We start from the raw sequence: 15538 nt of genomic DNA on the forward strand, positions 1-15538 counted from the left end.
ATAAGATGACGTGAAAATGTCCGGTTAGCCATATTGATGCATGATCCGATATCTACAACTCATCTACTTCCAGAATATGTAATAAAAATAAAACTTCACAATTTAGTTCAGAAACTATGATTGTTTAAAAAAAGGGATAATTTTGACGAATTTTTGAACTTTTTTATAAAAAACGCGCGAAAATTCGAAGTGCTCGTATGAAGTGATTTTAAGTAAAGAAGAAAAAAAAAGATCGTGACAATAACAAGTGTGGATAACCAATAACGCAAATGCTATTTTCTCAAACATAGTTAAATTGCGGTCTCTATCGGAGTACTTTCTCCATGATAATCCGGTGAACATATATGGTACATTATGAAACCTATAGAAGTTACATCGAATCAATGCTATAGATATTGCCTTGATCGGCTATACATTTGACGGAGGGAGGGAGACGTATGTGGATCGGTTACCTGGTTAAGTTCATTTCGTGGGCACATGGCAATCTTTGGAGGGTACTAATGATTAATAACTAAGCCTGATCAGATTCTCGATACTGTATTTGGTGCGGTAATACAGCATCACATGTATCGTCTACCATCTCCTAATGCTTACCTTGCATGATACAGATATCACATATATTCCGAGTATATTACTGTATTACCAAATTATTTTGCAAGGGGAAAAAAGCGATGGACTAAAATCAAGTTTTCATATTATATTGCCTTGCTTATTGTACTGCACAGAAATTTACATAGTAATAGTAACTATTCAAACTTTATAATTCATTTAAAAGCAGAAGAAATTAAATTGTTTTACAGTGACTTTATTTTAATGGTTTGGGCATACAGAATTCCCTTGATACACTTAACGTTTTACCATATGATGTTGGACACATTTTCTTGGAGATGGAGATCACAATGTGACACCGCAGTTCTTTCTTCATCATTTGATCTGGTAGGTCACCAATATTAAAAAACTGGTGGCTTGCAACACAGTTCATTGGTTTTCTACCCCTCAATTGAAATGATGATGTTCGATTGCCATATCTTATTCTCATTCAAAAATAGCATTTGATTGACCTAGGCCATTTAAAAGGCCACTCGTACTCATTAGGTACAATACCATTAACATTAGACTCAAAATAATAAAACATAGGAAACCAAACTTGTGCTCTTCTATCTGCATGGTGCAATGTTTTGTTATTCGCAAGTGTATGATAATAAAGAAATAAACGAGACGAAATATAAAAAGCTATGACAACATCAATTGAATAATGTTCATGGCCTGCTAAGATAAAGAAAATGCCAAACAGATTGAGAACCCATGTCAGTGTGTGAAGAAGAGTAAACCTTCGCGGGGTGTCTGCAAAAGAGAATTAAATAAAATCACATTAGAAAGTAAGCCATGACCTGGAATGGCTGTTAAACATACGGGGGAAGTACACATATGTTGGCCACATGTTGCTAAAGGTTCTGAGTTTTTAAGCTGAGTGAAGCAGTTAAGATATGACAACTGGTGAGTACCACACATAATAATAATGATGATAAGTTGAATAATGATAATAAATTAAATAATGTTCAATCCTATAGACGACTTTGGTCGCTTTGCGTTAAATGTTGATGTTAAAATATTATTAAAGGGGGATTCTGGGTTTAAAATTGCTTTTAAATATCGTTTATTTATTAAATAAAAAATATTATAACAATATAGACATGTCAGAATGAAGAAGTAATAACGAGAAATTAAAAAAATTAAATTTCATACATTTTAGGGTAAATTCATGGAAAGTCTGTTTTTCAGCAGCTTAGGGAAGCTCATTAATATTCATGAGATATTCACAAAATCACGTCGCCAGTGGATTCCAAACTCGCGACGTCATGTACGTTGTCTTTGTCAACTAATTTCCCGACTAATTTACATCTCTCTCCCCTGTCAAACGACGACCACCCGATCATTGTGAAATACATTTTTTGTAGATTTTCTAAGCTAGGCCTAAAGTGTAATAATAACAGTAGTAGCATATATTTATTTGACATTTAATGAAATACCAAATTTAGTACAGATTACGGAGTCATAAATTATACTATTTTTATACCTCTATAGTACAGATTGTATTATCGGCTTCACGTACAATACTACTCGAGGCCTAGCCTAATGGGCGAGAGCCATTCTGACTAGGGATTCCATGCCATGATGGCTACGTTAAAACAGTGGGGCCCATAGGCCTAGCTAGCCTACTACTAGACGATTGGCCCATAAATAATAAAACCCATCCTATCAACCAAACTCATAAACAATCTAAACCTAAAACGTTCTACAAAATCGGCTGTAAATATTGAAGCAAAACAAGGTCCGATCGCCGTCCACACGTATGGTGTCCCGATCGTCTAAAATAAAATAGGCTTAGTTTACTCTCCAAAAAAGCGGATACTCATGCATCAAGCAAGTAGACCAGGTAGTAGGAAGGAGACCTAGCCGATCCGGCCCAGTTAAAAATTGAGCTAGCTAGTGTAGTAGACCATATGCGAATTGATACTACCAGGCCTTTTACTATAGACTGCACTACACAAATATTCCAACTCTCTCATTTGAGCTATATTATCTATACCATTCCGGTAGGTCGAGTCAACCTTCAATCAAATACTGTATATCGTTCATGTTGTGATTATAGACGGGGTATACTCGACCCGACCAGTTTGGTATTGTTGAATCTGCTTATCACGTGACGATGCCAGGCATGGGCAGCAGAGAGAGCACGTGTATCGTCGTCTCGCTCGATCCTCAGCAGGAATGTACAGTATACGTTACGCTTCATTGATTTTGATTTTTCCCTAAGTCGGTGCGAAAATCGGCAAACGTAAAGTGCAAACATATCTAATTTTTCACTATTTTGATGAATTTTCATTAAAAAATGACTTTATAAATGGGAAGACCGACTAAAATTACATCAGATAAGTATAATTTTACAAAAGTAATTGATATGGTTAATGATAACGAGTCGTCGGAAGATGGACCATTTCACGAATTTCCTATTTTGTAACCACAGTGTGATTTTGCCGTAGCTGCACTTGTAATCTGGCCTGATTTTACAGCTTTCGTTCTGCTTCACTGGGCGCTTATATAAATTGAAACTTTTACCGTTCAAGAGACAAACAAATATATTTTACATTTTTTACTATTCATTTTAAACCCGGAACCCCCCTTTAAATAAATAATAATGACAACAACAATTATAAATAAATTATATATAAATAAAATACACAATGTGGAAGCTCTGATGAAGTATTGCAAGATCAAAAACAATGCAATATTTTGAAATAGCTGTATGAGTAATAAATACAAATAATACTGCCGATACTATCAATGCCACTAATAAATTTCCTGATACCCTATGACGTCATTTTTATGTTATGAGCATGCGCAAGTCGACCGACACGTCAACTTTTTTGGACTGAGTACGAATGGACGTTTTAAAATCATAAAACTGTAAAAAGATGGCGGAGAATGATCTCACGATGATTTTTAAGAATTTAGAATTGCATTTTTTGTCGATGAGTAACAGTTGTAATTCAAATCTCAAAGTCTAACGTCTTTAGATTGGTTTACCTAAATACTAGTTATGTTTTCATTCTCCACATCAATAATATTGTTTGCCTAAAATAACCAACATTAGATAAACAAAAGTATACCTACATTCAGTAATAAACATGTTTGACATGGTAAGACAAACAGTGTGTCCACTGAACATATAATCACCGCATGTGTGTACTCCAGTAAGAGACATACCCAGTCCAAATGAAATTTCAAATGCCCTATTTAATTTGGTCCATATGTCACCATATACCTTATTAAGAAACAAAAAAGATTGTAAGTTACCAGTTATGATTTTCGAAATATGCTATCCCTGGGTGCAATGAAGGACTTACATTATAAACAGGAATGTGTGTATACTAAATATTGCAATAAATATGTGACCTACAGTATTATAAATTCATTGTTTATGGTATTGTAAGCCACCCAAGCTCACCATAAACACACACATAAGACTAGGCTTGCTTAGCACTATACACTTTTACTAAAAAACATCTCTTCCAGTTTTTGAAATCTTAGTTCTACCTCTGGGACTACAAAAAAAGACAAAAAAAAATACTATTTACCTTTCCAGCACACTGTAAGTGGATTCCAGGCACTGAGAGGGATGTTACAAACATTGTAACACACCGTAATAGAAACACAGTACCAAGTAGTGCAAAGCAACGGCGCAAGACAATAAACCTAAAAAAATAATGTTTTAAAGATCAGTTACAATCAATAACAAAACAAACATTATTTCTCAAAGGTTAGGCCAAATAACAAGAAGTTCCCTCCCACTATATAAAAATGACTTTTAACCAAGGCTATTTAAATATTTTTTTCGAATCCTTCGATTTTTCATAGCAAACAACATGATTGTGGTCATCAACCTAAATAGCTAAAGCTCTTCATAAAAAAAAAGAATTTAAAATCCTGGACATGAAACTAACAATTCTTTTGGACTTCAATCTATTTATGATCAAACTCTATCAGTAAGGTTTGCATACATGTATAATTAAGTATCACTCTTGTTTGAGATGTCAATGATTGAATACAGTCTTATTTTCATCTGAAAGCTCTGTCTACACTATCAAACTAGTTTGACAAAAAAGTGTGATGTTCCCAAATATGGTAGTGACATGCCCAAATATGGTAGTGATATGTGACAAAAAATGGACATGATGATGTCATATCACTATCATATTTGGGAACATCATTACCATATTTGGGCACATCACACAAACTAGTTTGATAGATAGTGTAGACAGCACACATATTTACCTATGTTTATGTATAAATATTGTAATCGAGAAAATTGATGCAAGGATTAATCCGCACATCTCACATGCTTGAAAAGCCCATGGTATCATAGGCACACTGTCCAGAAAAATGTCAGGTAGAGGAGGGTACTTTGTCATATCTGGAACACGGTCATGTACAACTACCATTACAAAAGCTGTCAGAAGGGCTACAACAAAAGCATAAACAAAACTGATAACTGTCTTGTGTATTTCACGTTCAAACTTTGGTTTATTAATATCTGTGGAATCTTGATATTGTACGTTTTTTTTTGATCGTATATTTCTGCGGCGTAAATGAATAAAATCCCCTGAACTTGGTTTTCCATTTGTTTTGAAGGTGTCAATGCTGTCATATTCACTGGTTTGGTTGGTTTGAAGTGTAGAAATAAGAAGATAAAGCCTTTTAATGTCTCCTAATATTTTTAATTGTAGTGGTGGAGTTTTTAGGTCATCCTCATTGAGTAATAAAAGAGCTTTCCCATCGATTTTATGCTTGTCACAGAGAATCTTGCTATATTGTTGAAATCCATTGTGAATCAGCCATTGCTCTACATCAGAGCAAGTCCAAGTACTAGCAGATGTAGAATACATATTGAAAAGAATACCTCTGAAAAGAAACCATCATTATTGATGAAATTAAATCAAAACCAATTAATAATAATATACTGTATGATAATGTGTGAACATAAAATTAAATTTGTGAAAAGAACACAATTATTATAGTACACAATACAGAATAAATATACTGTATTATAACAAATTAATTAGTTAGGCTAGCTAGGTCATCTAATCACTGGCTAAGCTAGCCAAACTAGCTAGGCCGACAAGTAGGATAGCTATCTGGTTAGCCCAGAGATTTGTAATTAGACTACTGTAGCTCCCTACTACACAGACTACTACTACTAACTATAATAGTTTTAGTACAGACTACTAACAAAGTAAACTAGCCTAGCCGGCTCATCAAGACAAGAGGCTAATAATAATGAAAAGGCTAGCCTACTACTAGAAGCAAAGACTGTATAGCGCCGCTCGCACAACAATCTTTGCTACAAGGGCCTAGCACTGCAGTAGCTAGTCTACAGTACAGCTTAGAACAGTACAGTACAGTACAGGGGATCCGTCTACACTCTCAATCCTAACAAGGGCCTACTAGGCTAGTCTATAGGTACGTAGGGCCAGGGCCAGGCCTATCTAGCCTACTAGCTAGACGGACAAGTCGCGCCGTAAAACATGGTTTACTATTCCTCAAGGTATGTGAGGAGAAACTACTGTTTTTTGGAATATTCTTACATTTACAACAAAAAGGCTGGTCTGATAAGCGTAGGCCTCTACTATCTAATAAATAAGTAGGAGGTAGGCCTAGAAATGTGTGTAGAACGCCCATCATACCTGCCAGCACATGACACGCTCCGTGGGCGTTTTGAGGCCAAAGGTTATAAAGAGTTACCATTTCCCTCTTAACCTACATTAATATGGTAATTTTAGATCGTCGGTTATTTAATTGTTAAAGCATTATAAAAAACGTATTAATAATATAAATGTTAACAAATTAAATTTTAACTAATAAAAAAAGTGTAAGCAATAAAACAAAAATCAAATATTATTATTGTTATATTGTGCATAATTCCCATTACCAAAATGGAGCTTTCTTCCTCATAAATATTCATTTGACAATAATGTCAAAAAGATTATTCAAGCGTAGAAATGACAACAATGGAAGGCATGTTCTTTGTAAAACTCGGCCAAAAAGCTTAATAATGCGTAATAAAAGCCACGTAGCACTGAGGTAAAGGTCTTTTGCTAATTAACAGGAAATCTTCTATTTTTTGAACAGAAAATTTCTTTTAACCCGTAATGTAAAATTGTCAATTCTTATTGATTGTGGAGACGATCAACCTGGGTCCTGGATTTGATAAACAGGATAGCGAGATGCAGATAAGTAGTAGCAAGATGTATTGGGAAAATCTAGGCCTACTCACGATGGTAATAATGTTTACGAACTACTGTGCTGCAAGTGACTTCCAGTTGCCACCCGAACTAAACGACGGTGTACAGCTAAGCCCCGAAAAATCAGCACGAGTTATTGAGAGTATAAAAAAGCTGGGCGAATTGTATGACAAGGCTGACATTGGAAACAAAAACCAAAATATTGACTGTGGATTTTATTGTCCAACAGGTAGGCATCCATTATCAAATAACTAAACATGTGATTCATTTACCTGGCATGCATTAAATAGTTATATGTTTTTGTTAGGCCTATTTACATCCTATAGTAACCCATAATATCAAAGGACATATAACATGTAAGTTCTTTGATAATATTAATTAAAAACAATTAAAGATAAACTTGGATAATGGCACAGCTATTTTATATTACCAAAAATAAAAGTTAAAATTGTGCATACAAAAGTATATGAACCATTAATTGAGTGCAATAAATACAGTATATATGATGAATGAATTCCATTAATATTAGGTAAACAAATATGCAAGCAGTTATAAATTCATTTAGTAGATTTTATTGTTAAATCAAAACTTAAAATGGAACAAATAAATACATTTTTTCGAAATTATATTTCAGATCTTATAGCCGTTGAAAAACCAAAACATAAAGTCTATCCAGATGGCTGTGGAAACCCAGAAAACAAGGTACTGTATTATTTCTGTAGTTACAGATACAGGTGTCATTTGGAATCTTTTGGAGAATAAAAACATAGGCTGCTTTAAGACATGAACAAGATCTCTTACAGTTGGATTGACCTAACTAAAGGGTCTTTCACACTTGTTCCGGTCCGGGGCCGGCAAATCCAATTGAACGTCAATGTTTTGTTTTTACGTGGCTACGCGCATATCGATTGGCGCATAGCCGCGTAGAGCATCGTGAAAACGAAACATTGGCGTTCGATTTGCCGGACCGGAACCGTGTCGGAACAGGTGTGAAAGACCCTTTAGTGCCTAGAAGCAAGACTAATATACTGTATCTCAATGTCCAGATCCAAAACGGTTGATCCCGAAATTTGCAATTGTTGCTTTGTGATCAACATACTACACTTCACTCCACTCATGGAAATTCCTTCCAGAACCTATCAAGACATGTTTTCTATAATATTTATAGGTCTATGATATAAGTATTATGAACTTTTAGAAGTTTACAAAGATGTTCAGACGTCATGTGGTTGTAAAATAACCTAATCATCTGAACTCAGCGAAATGTGAAACTGATTATTTTAAACTGTTGTATATATTTGTGTTACTTTTTCTGTATTTAAGTTTATTTCATTTTTACACTCTAGTGGGTCGGAGAGTCACTCGATAGTGTTTTATTTCACTTTTTGACAATCCCGTCTACCCCCTAAAGTGCTCTGTACCCTGTGATTTTTATTATTTAAAAAAGACGAAATAAATGAAATGACATCAGATGCTATCACCCCCTACCCTTTTTGCTTTTTTTGTTATCATTTTAATTTCATGTTTCATAAGCCATGTTTATTCAGCCTTGTGTAAACAATTCATTTGCATTTCGTAATTTGAAATACACAGAGAGTTATACAAGTTGCAATCTGTACATTCAATTTTGTTTATAATTGTTTTTCTTCAGCTTGATTTTCCAGTTGTACCTGAAATTATAAAATGCTGTGATACACATGACATCTGTTATGGAACCTTTGGAAAAGTTAAACAAATATGCGATAAACATTTGCACACGTGCATGGAAACAGAATGTAGAACTGCTATGAAATCTCTTGGGTTTAAAGAATCACAAGAACAAGGTAATATACAGTAGTACAATAAAAAAAAATTTTTACCAAAAAATGTGTCCTTCCACAACGTTGTATTATATACTAGGCCTAAAAAAGAAATAAAATATGTTCAGTTAAAGAAAAATATTTTAGTATTTAAGAAATATGTACAGGTCAGCATAATTAATAAAGATATTCAGAAAAATAAATTATTGACATTTTGCCCTTACATTTTGTGATGGTATTATAGTAGCCTACTATAGTAAAGGGTTTATGGATAGTTAATTCTACAGCCCTCCTTTCCTTGGCCCCCTCTATTTTGATATCCATGATCCATCACTGATCATTTATTTTGTGTCGGCAGCTGTGAGTCAGAAAGAAGGGGAGTGGGTTAATCATGCATTATTGTTTAAATTTCAAATGCCCTATTTAATTTGGTCCATATGTCACCATATACCTTATTAAGAAACAAAAAAGATTGTAAGTTACCAGTTATGATTTTCGAAATATGCTATCCCTGGGTGCAATGAAGGACTTACATTATAAACAGGAATGTGTGTATACTAAATATTGCAATAAATATGTGACCTACAGTATTATAAATTCATTGTTTATGGTATTGTAAGCCACCCAAGCTCACCATAAACACACACATAAGACTAGGCTTGCTTAGCACTATACACTTTTACTAAAAAACATCTCTTCCAGTTTTTGAAATCTTAGTTCTACCTCTGGGACTACAAAAAAAGACAAAAAAAAATACTATTTACCTTTCCAGCACACTGTAAGTGGATTCCAGGCACTGAGAGGGATGTTACAAACATTGTAACACACCGTAATAGAAACACAGTACCAAGTAGTGCAAAGCAACGGCGCAAGACAATAAACCTAAAAAAATAATGTTTTAAAGATCAGTTACAATCAATAACAAAACAAACATTATTTCTCAAAGGTTAGGCCAAATAACAAGAAGTTCCCTCCCACTATATAAAAATGACTTTTAACCAAGGCTATTTAAATATTTTTTTCGAATCCTTCGATTTTTCATAGCAAACAACATGATTGTGGTCATCAACCTAAATAGCTAAAGCTCTTCATAAAAAAAAAGAATTTAAAATCCTGGACATGAAACTAACAATTCTTTTGGACTTCAATCTATTTATGATCAAACTCTATCAGTAAGGTTTGCATACATGTATAATTAAGTATCACTCTTGTTTGAGATGTCAATGATTGAATACAGTCTTATTTTCATCTGAAAGCTCTGTCTACACTATCAAACTAGTTTGACAAAAAAGTGTGATGTTCCCAAATATGGTAGTGACATGCCCAAATATGGTAGTGATATGTGACAAAAAATGGACATGATGATGTCATATCACTATCATATTTGGGAACATCATTACCATATTTGGGCACATCACACAAACTAGTTTGATAGATAGTGTAGACAGCACACATATTTACCTATGTTTATGTATAAATATTGTAATCGAGAAAATTGATGCAAGGATTAATCCGCACATCTCACATGCTTGAAAAGCCCATGGTATCATAGGCACACTGTCCAGAAAAATGTCAGGTAGAGGAGGGTACTTTGTCATATCTGGAACACGGTCATGTACAACTACCATTACAAAAGCTGTCAGAAGGGCTACAACAAAAGCATAAACAAAACTGATAACTGTCTTGTGTATTTCACGTTCAAACTTTGGTTTATTAATATCTGTGGAATCTTGATATTGTACGTTTTTTTTTGATCGTATATTTCTGCGGCGTAAATGAATAAAATCCCCTGAACTTGGTTTTCCATTTGTTTTGAAGGTGTCAATGCTGTCATATTCACTGGTTTGGTTGGTTTGAAGTGTAGAAATAAGAAGATAAAGCCTTTTAATGTCTCCTAATATTTTTAATTGTAGTGGTGGAGTTTTTAGGTCATCCTCATTGAGTAATAAAAGAGCTTTCCCATCGATTTTATGCTTGTCACAGAGAATCTTGCTATATTGTTGAAATCCATTGTGAATCAGCCATTGCTCTACATCAGAGCAAGTCCAAGTACTAGCAGATGTAGAATACATATTGAAAAGAATACCTCTGAAAAGAAACCATCATTATTGATGAAATTAAATCAAAACCAATTAATAATAATATACTGTATGATAATGTGTGAACATAAAATTAAATTTGTGAAAAGAACACAATTATTATAGTACACAATACAGAATAAATATACTGTATTATAACAAATTAATTAGTTAGGCTAGCTAGGTCATCTAATCACTGGCTAAGCTAGCCAAACTAGCTAGGCCGACAAGTAGGATAGCTATCTGGTTAGCCCAGAGATTTGTAATTAGACTACTGTAGCTCCCTACTACACAGACTACTACTACTAACTATAATAGTTTTAGTACAGACTACTAACAAAGTAAACTAGCCTAGCCGGCTCATCAAGACAAGAGGCTAATAATAATGAAAAGGCTAGCCTACTACTAGAAGCAAAGACTGTATAGCGCCGCTCGCACAACAATCTTTGCTACAAGGGCCTAGCACTGCAGTAGCTAGTCTACAGTACAGCTTAGAACAGTACAGTACAGTACAGGGGATCCGTCTACACTCTCAATCCTAACAAGGGCCTACTAGGCTAGTCTATAGGTACGTAGGGCCAGGCAGGGAGGGCCAGGCCTATCTAGCCTACTAGCTAGACGGACAAGTCGCGCCGTAAAACATGGTTTACTATTCCTCAAGGTATGTGAGGAGAAACTACTGTTTTTTGGAATATTCTTACATTTACAACAAAAAGGCTGGTCTGATAAGCGTAGGCCTCTACTATCTAATAAATAAGTAGGAGGTAGGCCTAGGCCTAGAAATGTGTGTAGAACGCCCATCATACCTGCCAGCACATGACACGCTCCGTGGGCGTTTTGAGGCCAAAGGTTATAAAGAGTTACCATTTCCCTCTTAACCTACATTAATATGGTAATTTTAGATCGTCGGTTATTTAATTGTTAAAGCATTATAAAAAACGTATTAATAATATAAATGTTAACAAATTAAATTTTAACTAATAAAAAAAGTGTAAGCAATAAAACAAAAATCAAATATTATTATTGTTATATTGTGCATAATTCCCATTACCAAAATGGAGCTTTCTTCCTCATAAATATTCATTTGACAATAATGTCAAAAAGATTATTCAAGCGTAGAAATGACAACAATGGAAGGCATGTTCTTTGTAAAACTCGGCCAAAAAGCTTAATAATGCGTAATAAAAGCCACGTAGCACTGAGGTAAAGGTCTTTTGCTAATTAACAGGAAATCTTCTATTTTTTGAACAGAAAATTTCTTTTAACCCGTAATGTAAAATTGTCAATTCTTATTGATTGTGGAGACGATCAACCTGGGTCCTGGATTTGATAAACAGGATAGCGAGATGCAGATAAGTAGTAGCAAGATGTATTGGGAAAATCTAGGCCTACTCACGATGGTAATAATGTTTACGAACTACTGTGCTGCAAGTGACTTCCAGTTGCCACCCGAACTAAACGACGGTGTACAGCTAAGCCCCGAAAAATCAGCACGAGTTATTGAGAGTATAAAAAAGCTGGGCGAATTGTATGACAAGGCTGACATTGGAAACAAAAACCAAAATATTGACTGTGGATTTTATTGTCCAACAGGTAGGCATCCATTATCAAATAACTAAACATGTGATTCATTTACCTGGCATGCATTAAATAGTTATATGTTTTTGTTAGGCCTATTTACATCCTATAGTAACCCATAATATCAAAGGACATATAACATGTAAGTTCTTTGATAATATTAATTAAAAACAATTAAAGATAAACTTGGATAATGGCACAGCTATTTTATATTACCAAAAATAAAAGTTAAAATTGTGCATACAAAAGTATATGAACCATTAATTGAGTGCAATAAATACAGTATATATGATGAATGAATTCCATTAATATTAGGTAAACAAATATGCAAGCAGTTATAAATTCATTTAGTAGATTTTATTGTTAAATCAAAACTTAAAATGGAACAAATAAATACATTTTTTCGAAATTATATTTCAGATCTTATAGCCGTTGAAAAACCAAAACATAAAGTCTATCCAGATGGCTGTGGAAACCCAGAAAACAAGGTACTGTATTATTTCTGTAGTTACAGATACAGGTGTCATTTGGAATCTTTTGGAGAATAAAAACATAGGCTGCTTTAAGACATGAACAAGATCTCTTACAGTTGGATTGACCTAACTAAAGGGTCTTTCACACTTGTTCCGGTCCGGGGCCGGCAAATCCAATTGAACGTCAATGTTTTGTTTTTACGTGGCTACGCGCATATCGATTGGCGCATAGCCGCGTAGAGCATCGTGAAAACGAAACATTGGCGTTCGATTTGCCGGACCGGAACCGTGTCGGAACAGGTGTGAAAGACCCTTTAGTGCCTAGAAGCAAGACTAATATACTGTATCTCAATGTCCAGATCCAAAACGGTTGATCCCGAAATTTGCAATTGTTGCTTTGTGATCAACATACTACACTTCACTCCACTCATGGAAATTCCTTCCAGAACCTATCAAGACATGTTTTCTATAATATTTATAGGTCTATGATATAAGTATTATGAACTTTTAGAAGTTTACAAAGATGTTCAGACGTCATGTGGTTGTAAAATAACCTAATCATCTGAACTCAGCGAAATGTGAAACTGATTATTTTAAACTGTTGTATATATTTGTGTTACTTTTTCTGTATTTAAGTTTATTTCATTTTTACACTCTAGTGGGTCGGAGAGTCACTCGATAGTGTTTTATTTCACTTTTTGACAATCCCGTCTACCCCCTAAAGTGCTCTGTACCCTGTGATTTTTATTATTTAAAAAAGACGAAATAAATGAAATGACATCAGATGCTATCACCCCCTACCCTTTTTGCTTTTTTTGTTATCATTTTAATTTCATGTTTCATAAGCCATGTTTATTCAGCCTTGTGTAAACAATTCATTTGCATTTCGTAATTTGAAATACACAGAGAGTTATACAAGTTGCAATCTGTACATTCAATTTTGTTTATAATTGTTTTTCTTCAGCTTGATTTTCCAGTTGTACCTGAAATTATAAAATGCTGTGATACACATGACATCTGTTATGGAACCTTTGGAAAAGTTAAACAAATATGCGATAAACATTTGCACACGTGCATGGAAACAGAATGTAGAACTGCTATGAAATCTCTTGGGTTTAAAGAATCACAAGAACAAGGTAATATACAGTAGTACAATAAAAAAAAATTTTTACCAAAAAATGTGTCCTTCCACAACGTTGTATTATATACTAGGCCTAAAAAAGAAATAAAATATGTTCAGTTAAAGAAAAACATTTTAGTATTTAAGAAATATGTACAGGTCAGCATAATTAATAAAGATATTCAGAAAAATAAATTATTGACATTTTGCCCTTACATTTTGTGATGGTATTATAGTAGCCTACTATAGTAAAGGGTTTATGGATAGTTAATTCTACAGCCCTCCTTTCCTTGGCCCCCTCTATTTTGATATCCATGATCCATCACTGATCATTTATTTTGTGTCGGCAGCTGTGAGTCAGAAAGAAGGGGAGTGGGTTAATCATGCATTATTGTTTAACCAAATTCATTTTAAAAATCAAACTTGTTTATTTTTTCAGGATGCAAAATGATGAGTAAATTGTTATTCTCTTCTATGATGAGCTCTAGTTGTGATGACTATAAAAAGGCACAGCAAAAGGCTATACTATGTGAGACTGATGACGACGATGATGATGATGACGACGACGATAATGATAACGATGATGATAACGATGAAGATGGAAAGGCAACAAGCAAAGAAATAGATGAGAAATCATTAGAATATAATAATGATAGAATATACGAATCCGACGATGATTTTGTAAGTGTAGAAGTAGAGGATTCCGATGTTCTTGATGATGAAGATGTAATCAATATAGAAGATGATTTAAAAATAAAAGATGAACTATAAATAAAGATGTAGGCCTATTGGTGCTACTATAGCTTGATATTCGTTTACGGGAGCCTGCACAACGTGTATCCCGCTACAAAGTGTAAACGTTGAATTTTAATAAAAACACAATTTATTTTGATAGAGATCAGAGTGGAGTTGTGGCTTGGTGGTTATGATGCTTGGCTACCAATCTAAGGGTCCTGGGTTTTTTCCTGTTATGTCTGAATTGTTTTCTAAACTTACAACTACAATCCCAAAGAATTCTATTATACTTTGTTAATGTAAAGCATCTGTGTATGTTGTCTTGTGAATTGGATTGCCACCTCTTTAAGAAGGATAGTGAATGAATTCGCTTATGGTTATCCTTGCCAATTTGCCTAATAAACAAACTAATATCCCATTATCAACATGAATAATTAGTATGAAAAATATTGTAATATCCGTATGAGTAATGCCTGACTAATAATAAAACGACAATAAAGCAATCTGGATACATTCTTAACATCATAATTGCGTCTAACATTATTACAGCCATCGTTATTACACTTTATATATTTAACCTTGATATTTATATGTTGTACTTTTTAGCTGATAGTACGGTACCATTATATAAACGCGTGTTTTATCTTCTCCTATGATTACGTACAGTTTATTTTTTCAGGAAGGGAAATAAATGTATAATATATGTTTTACAAAATGTGTTTCTTTTCATTATATACTTTATTATTAATTTGCATCTATTTCTACGTCTTCCGATTCAGCTTTTTGTTTGTTCGGTAAGGCTACGTTCACACCCGGACGTTAATGCTTACGGTACTAATCTGTACTGTACACAGGACCCTTGGTCTGAATGTAGTTTAAAACTGGAAAAGACTAATTTTTAATCATTTATTAGATTAATTTTGTCGTTTCGTAAAATACAATGGCGTACCGG

At 34.0% G+C, this 15538-nt stretch overlaps 3 protein-coding genes across 6 annotated transcripts; 1 reads left to right on the forward strand and 2 right to left on the reverse strand.

Annotated features, from left to right (window-relative positions):
* Positions 1–789: 789 nt before the first annotated feature.
* Positions 790–6261, reverse strand: LOC140052228 (sphingomyelin synthase-related protein 1-like). 2 transcript variants are annotated; one of them, XM_072097692.1, is made up of 5 exons: positions 6246–6261; positions 4837–5463; positions 4140–4257; positions 3676–3826; positions 790–1344 (listed from the first exon to the last, which is right to left on the reverse strand). In XM_072097692.1, the coding sequence occupies exons 2-5, from the start codon at positions 5445–5447 to the stop codon at positions 1040–1042; spliced, it is 1185 nt and encodes a 394-aa protein (XP_071953793.1). In that variant the 5' UTR covers positions 5448–5463; positions 6246–6261; the 3' UTR covers positions 790–1039. The 2 variants fall into 2 exon arrangements, with proteins under 2 accessions (XP_071953793.1, XP_071953792.1); XM_072097691.1 differs by having other exon boundaries at positions 6147–6256.
* Positions 6262–7839: 1578 nt separating this feature from the next.
* LOC140052230 (sphingomyelin synthase-related protein 1-like) lies at positions 7840–11487 on the reverse strand. 3 transcript variants are annotated; one of them, XM_072097695.1, is made up of 5 exons: positions 11382–11487; positions 10064–10690; positions 9367–9484; positions 8663–8704; positions 7840–7939 (listed from the first exon to the last, which is right to left on the reverse strand). In XM_072097695.1, exons 2-4 carry the CDS (start codon positions 10672–10674, stop codon positions 8699–8701), a joined length of 735 nt encoding a protein of 244 aa, XP_071953796.1. In that variant the 5' UTR covers positions 10675–10690; positions 11382–11487; the 3' UTR covers positions 7840–7939; positions 8663–8698. The 3 variants fall into 3 exon arrangements, with proteins under 3 accessions (XP_071953796.1, XP_071953798.1, XP_071953795.1); XM_072097697.1 differs by lacking the exon at positions 7840–7939 and adding an exon at positions 8455–8473; XM_072097694.1 differs by lacking the exons at positions 7840–7939; positions 8663–8704 and adding an exon at positions 9006–9053.
* Positions 11488–11730: 243 nt separating this feature from the next.
* Positions 11731–15289, forward strand: LOC140052229 (uncharacterized). The gene is made up of 4 exons (XM_072097693.1): positions 11731–12273; positions 12679–12746; positions 13696–13867; positions 14291–15289. Exons 1-4 carry the CDS (start codon positions 12027–12029, stop codon positions 14620–14622), a joined length of 819 nt encoding a protein of 272 aa, XP_071953794.1. The 5' UTR covers positions 11731–12026; the 3' UTR covers positions 14623–15289.
* The last annotated feature ends 249 nt before the right edge of the window (positions 15290–15538 follow it).

This window comes from Antedon mediterranea, chromosome 6 (assembly GCF_964355755.1).
Source record: "Antedon mediterranea chromosome 6, ecAntMedi1.1, whole genome shotgun sequence".
NCBI lineage: Eukaryota > Metazoa > Echinodermata > Crinoidea > Comatulida > Antedonidae > Antedon > Antedon mediterranea.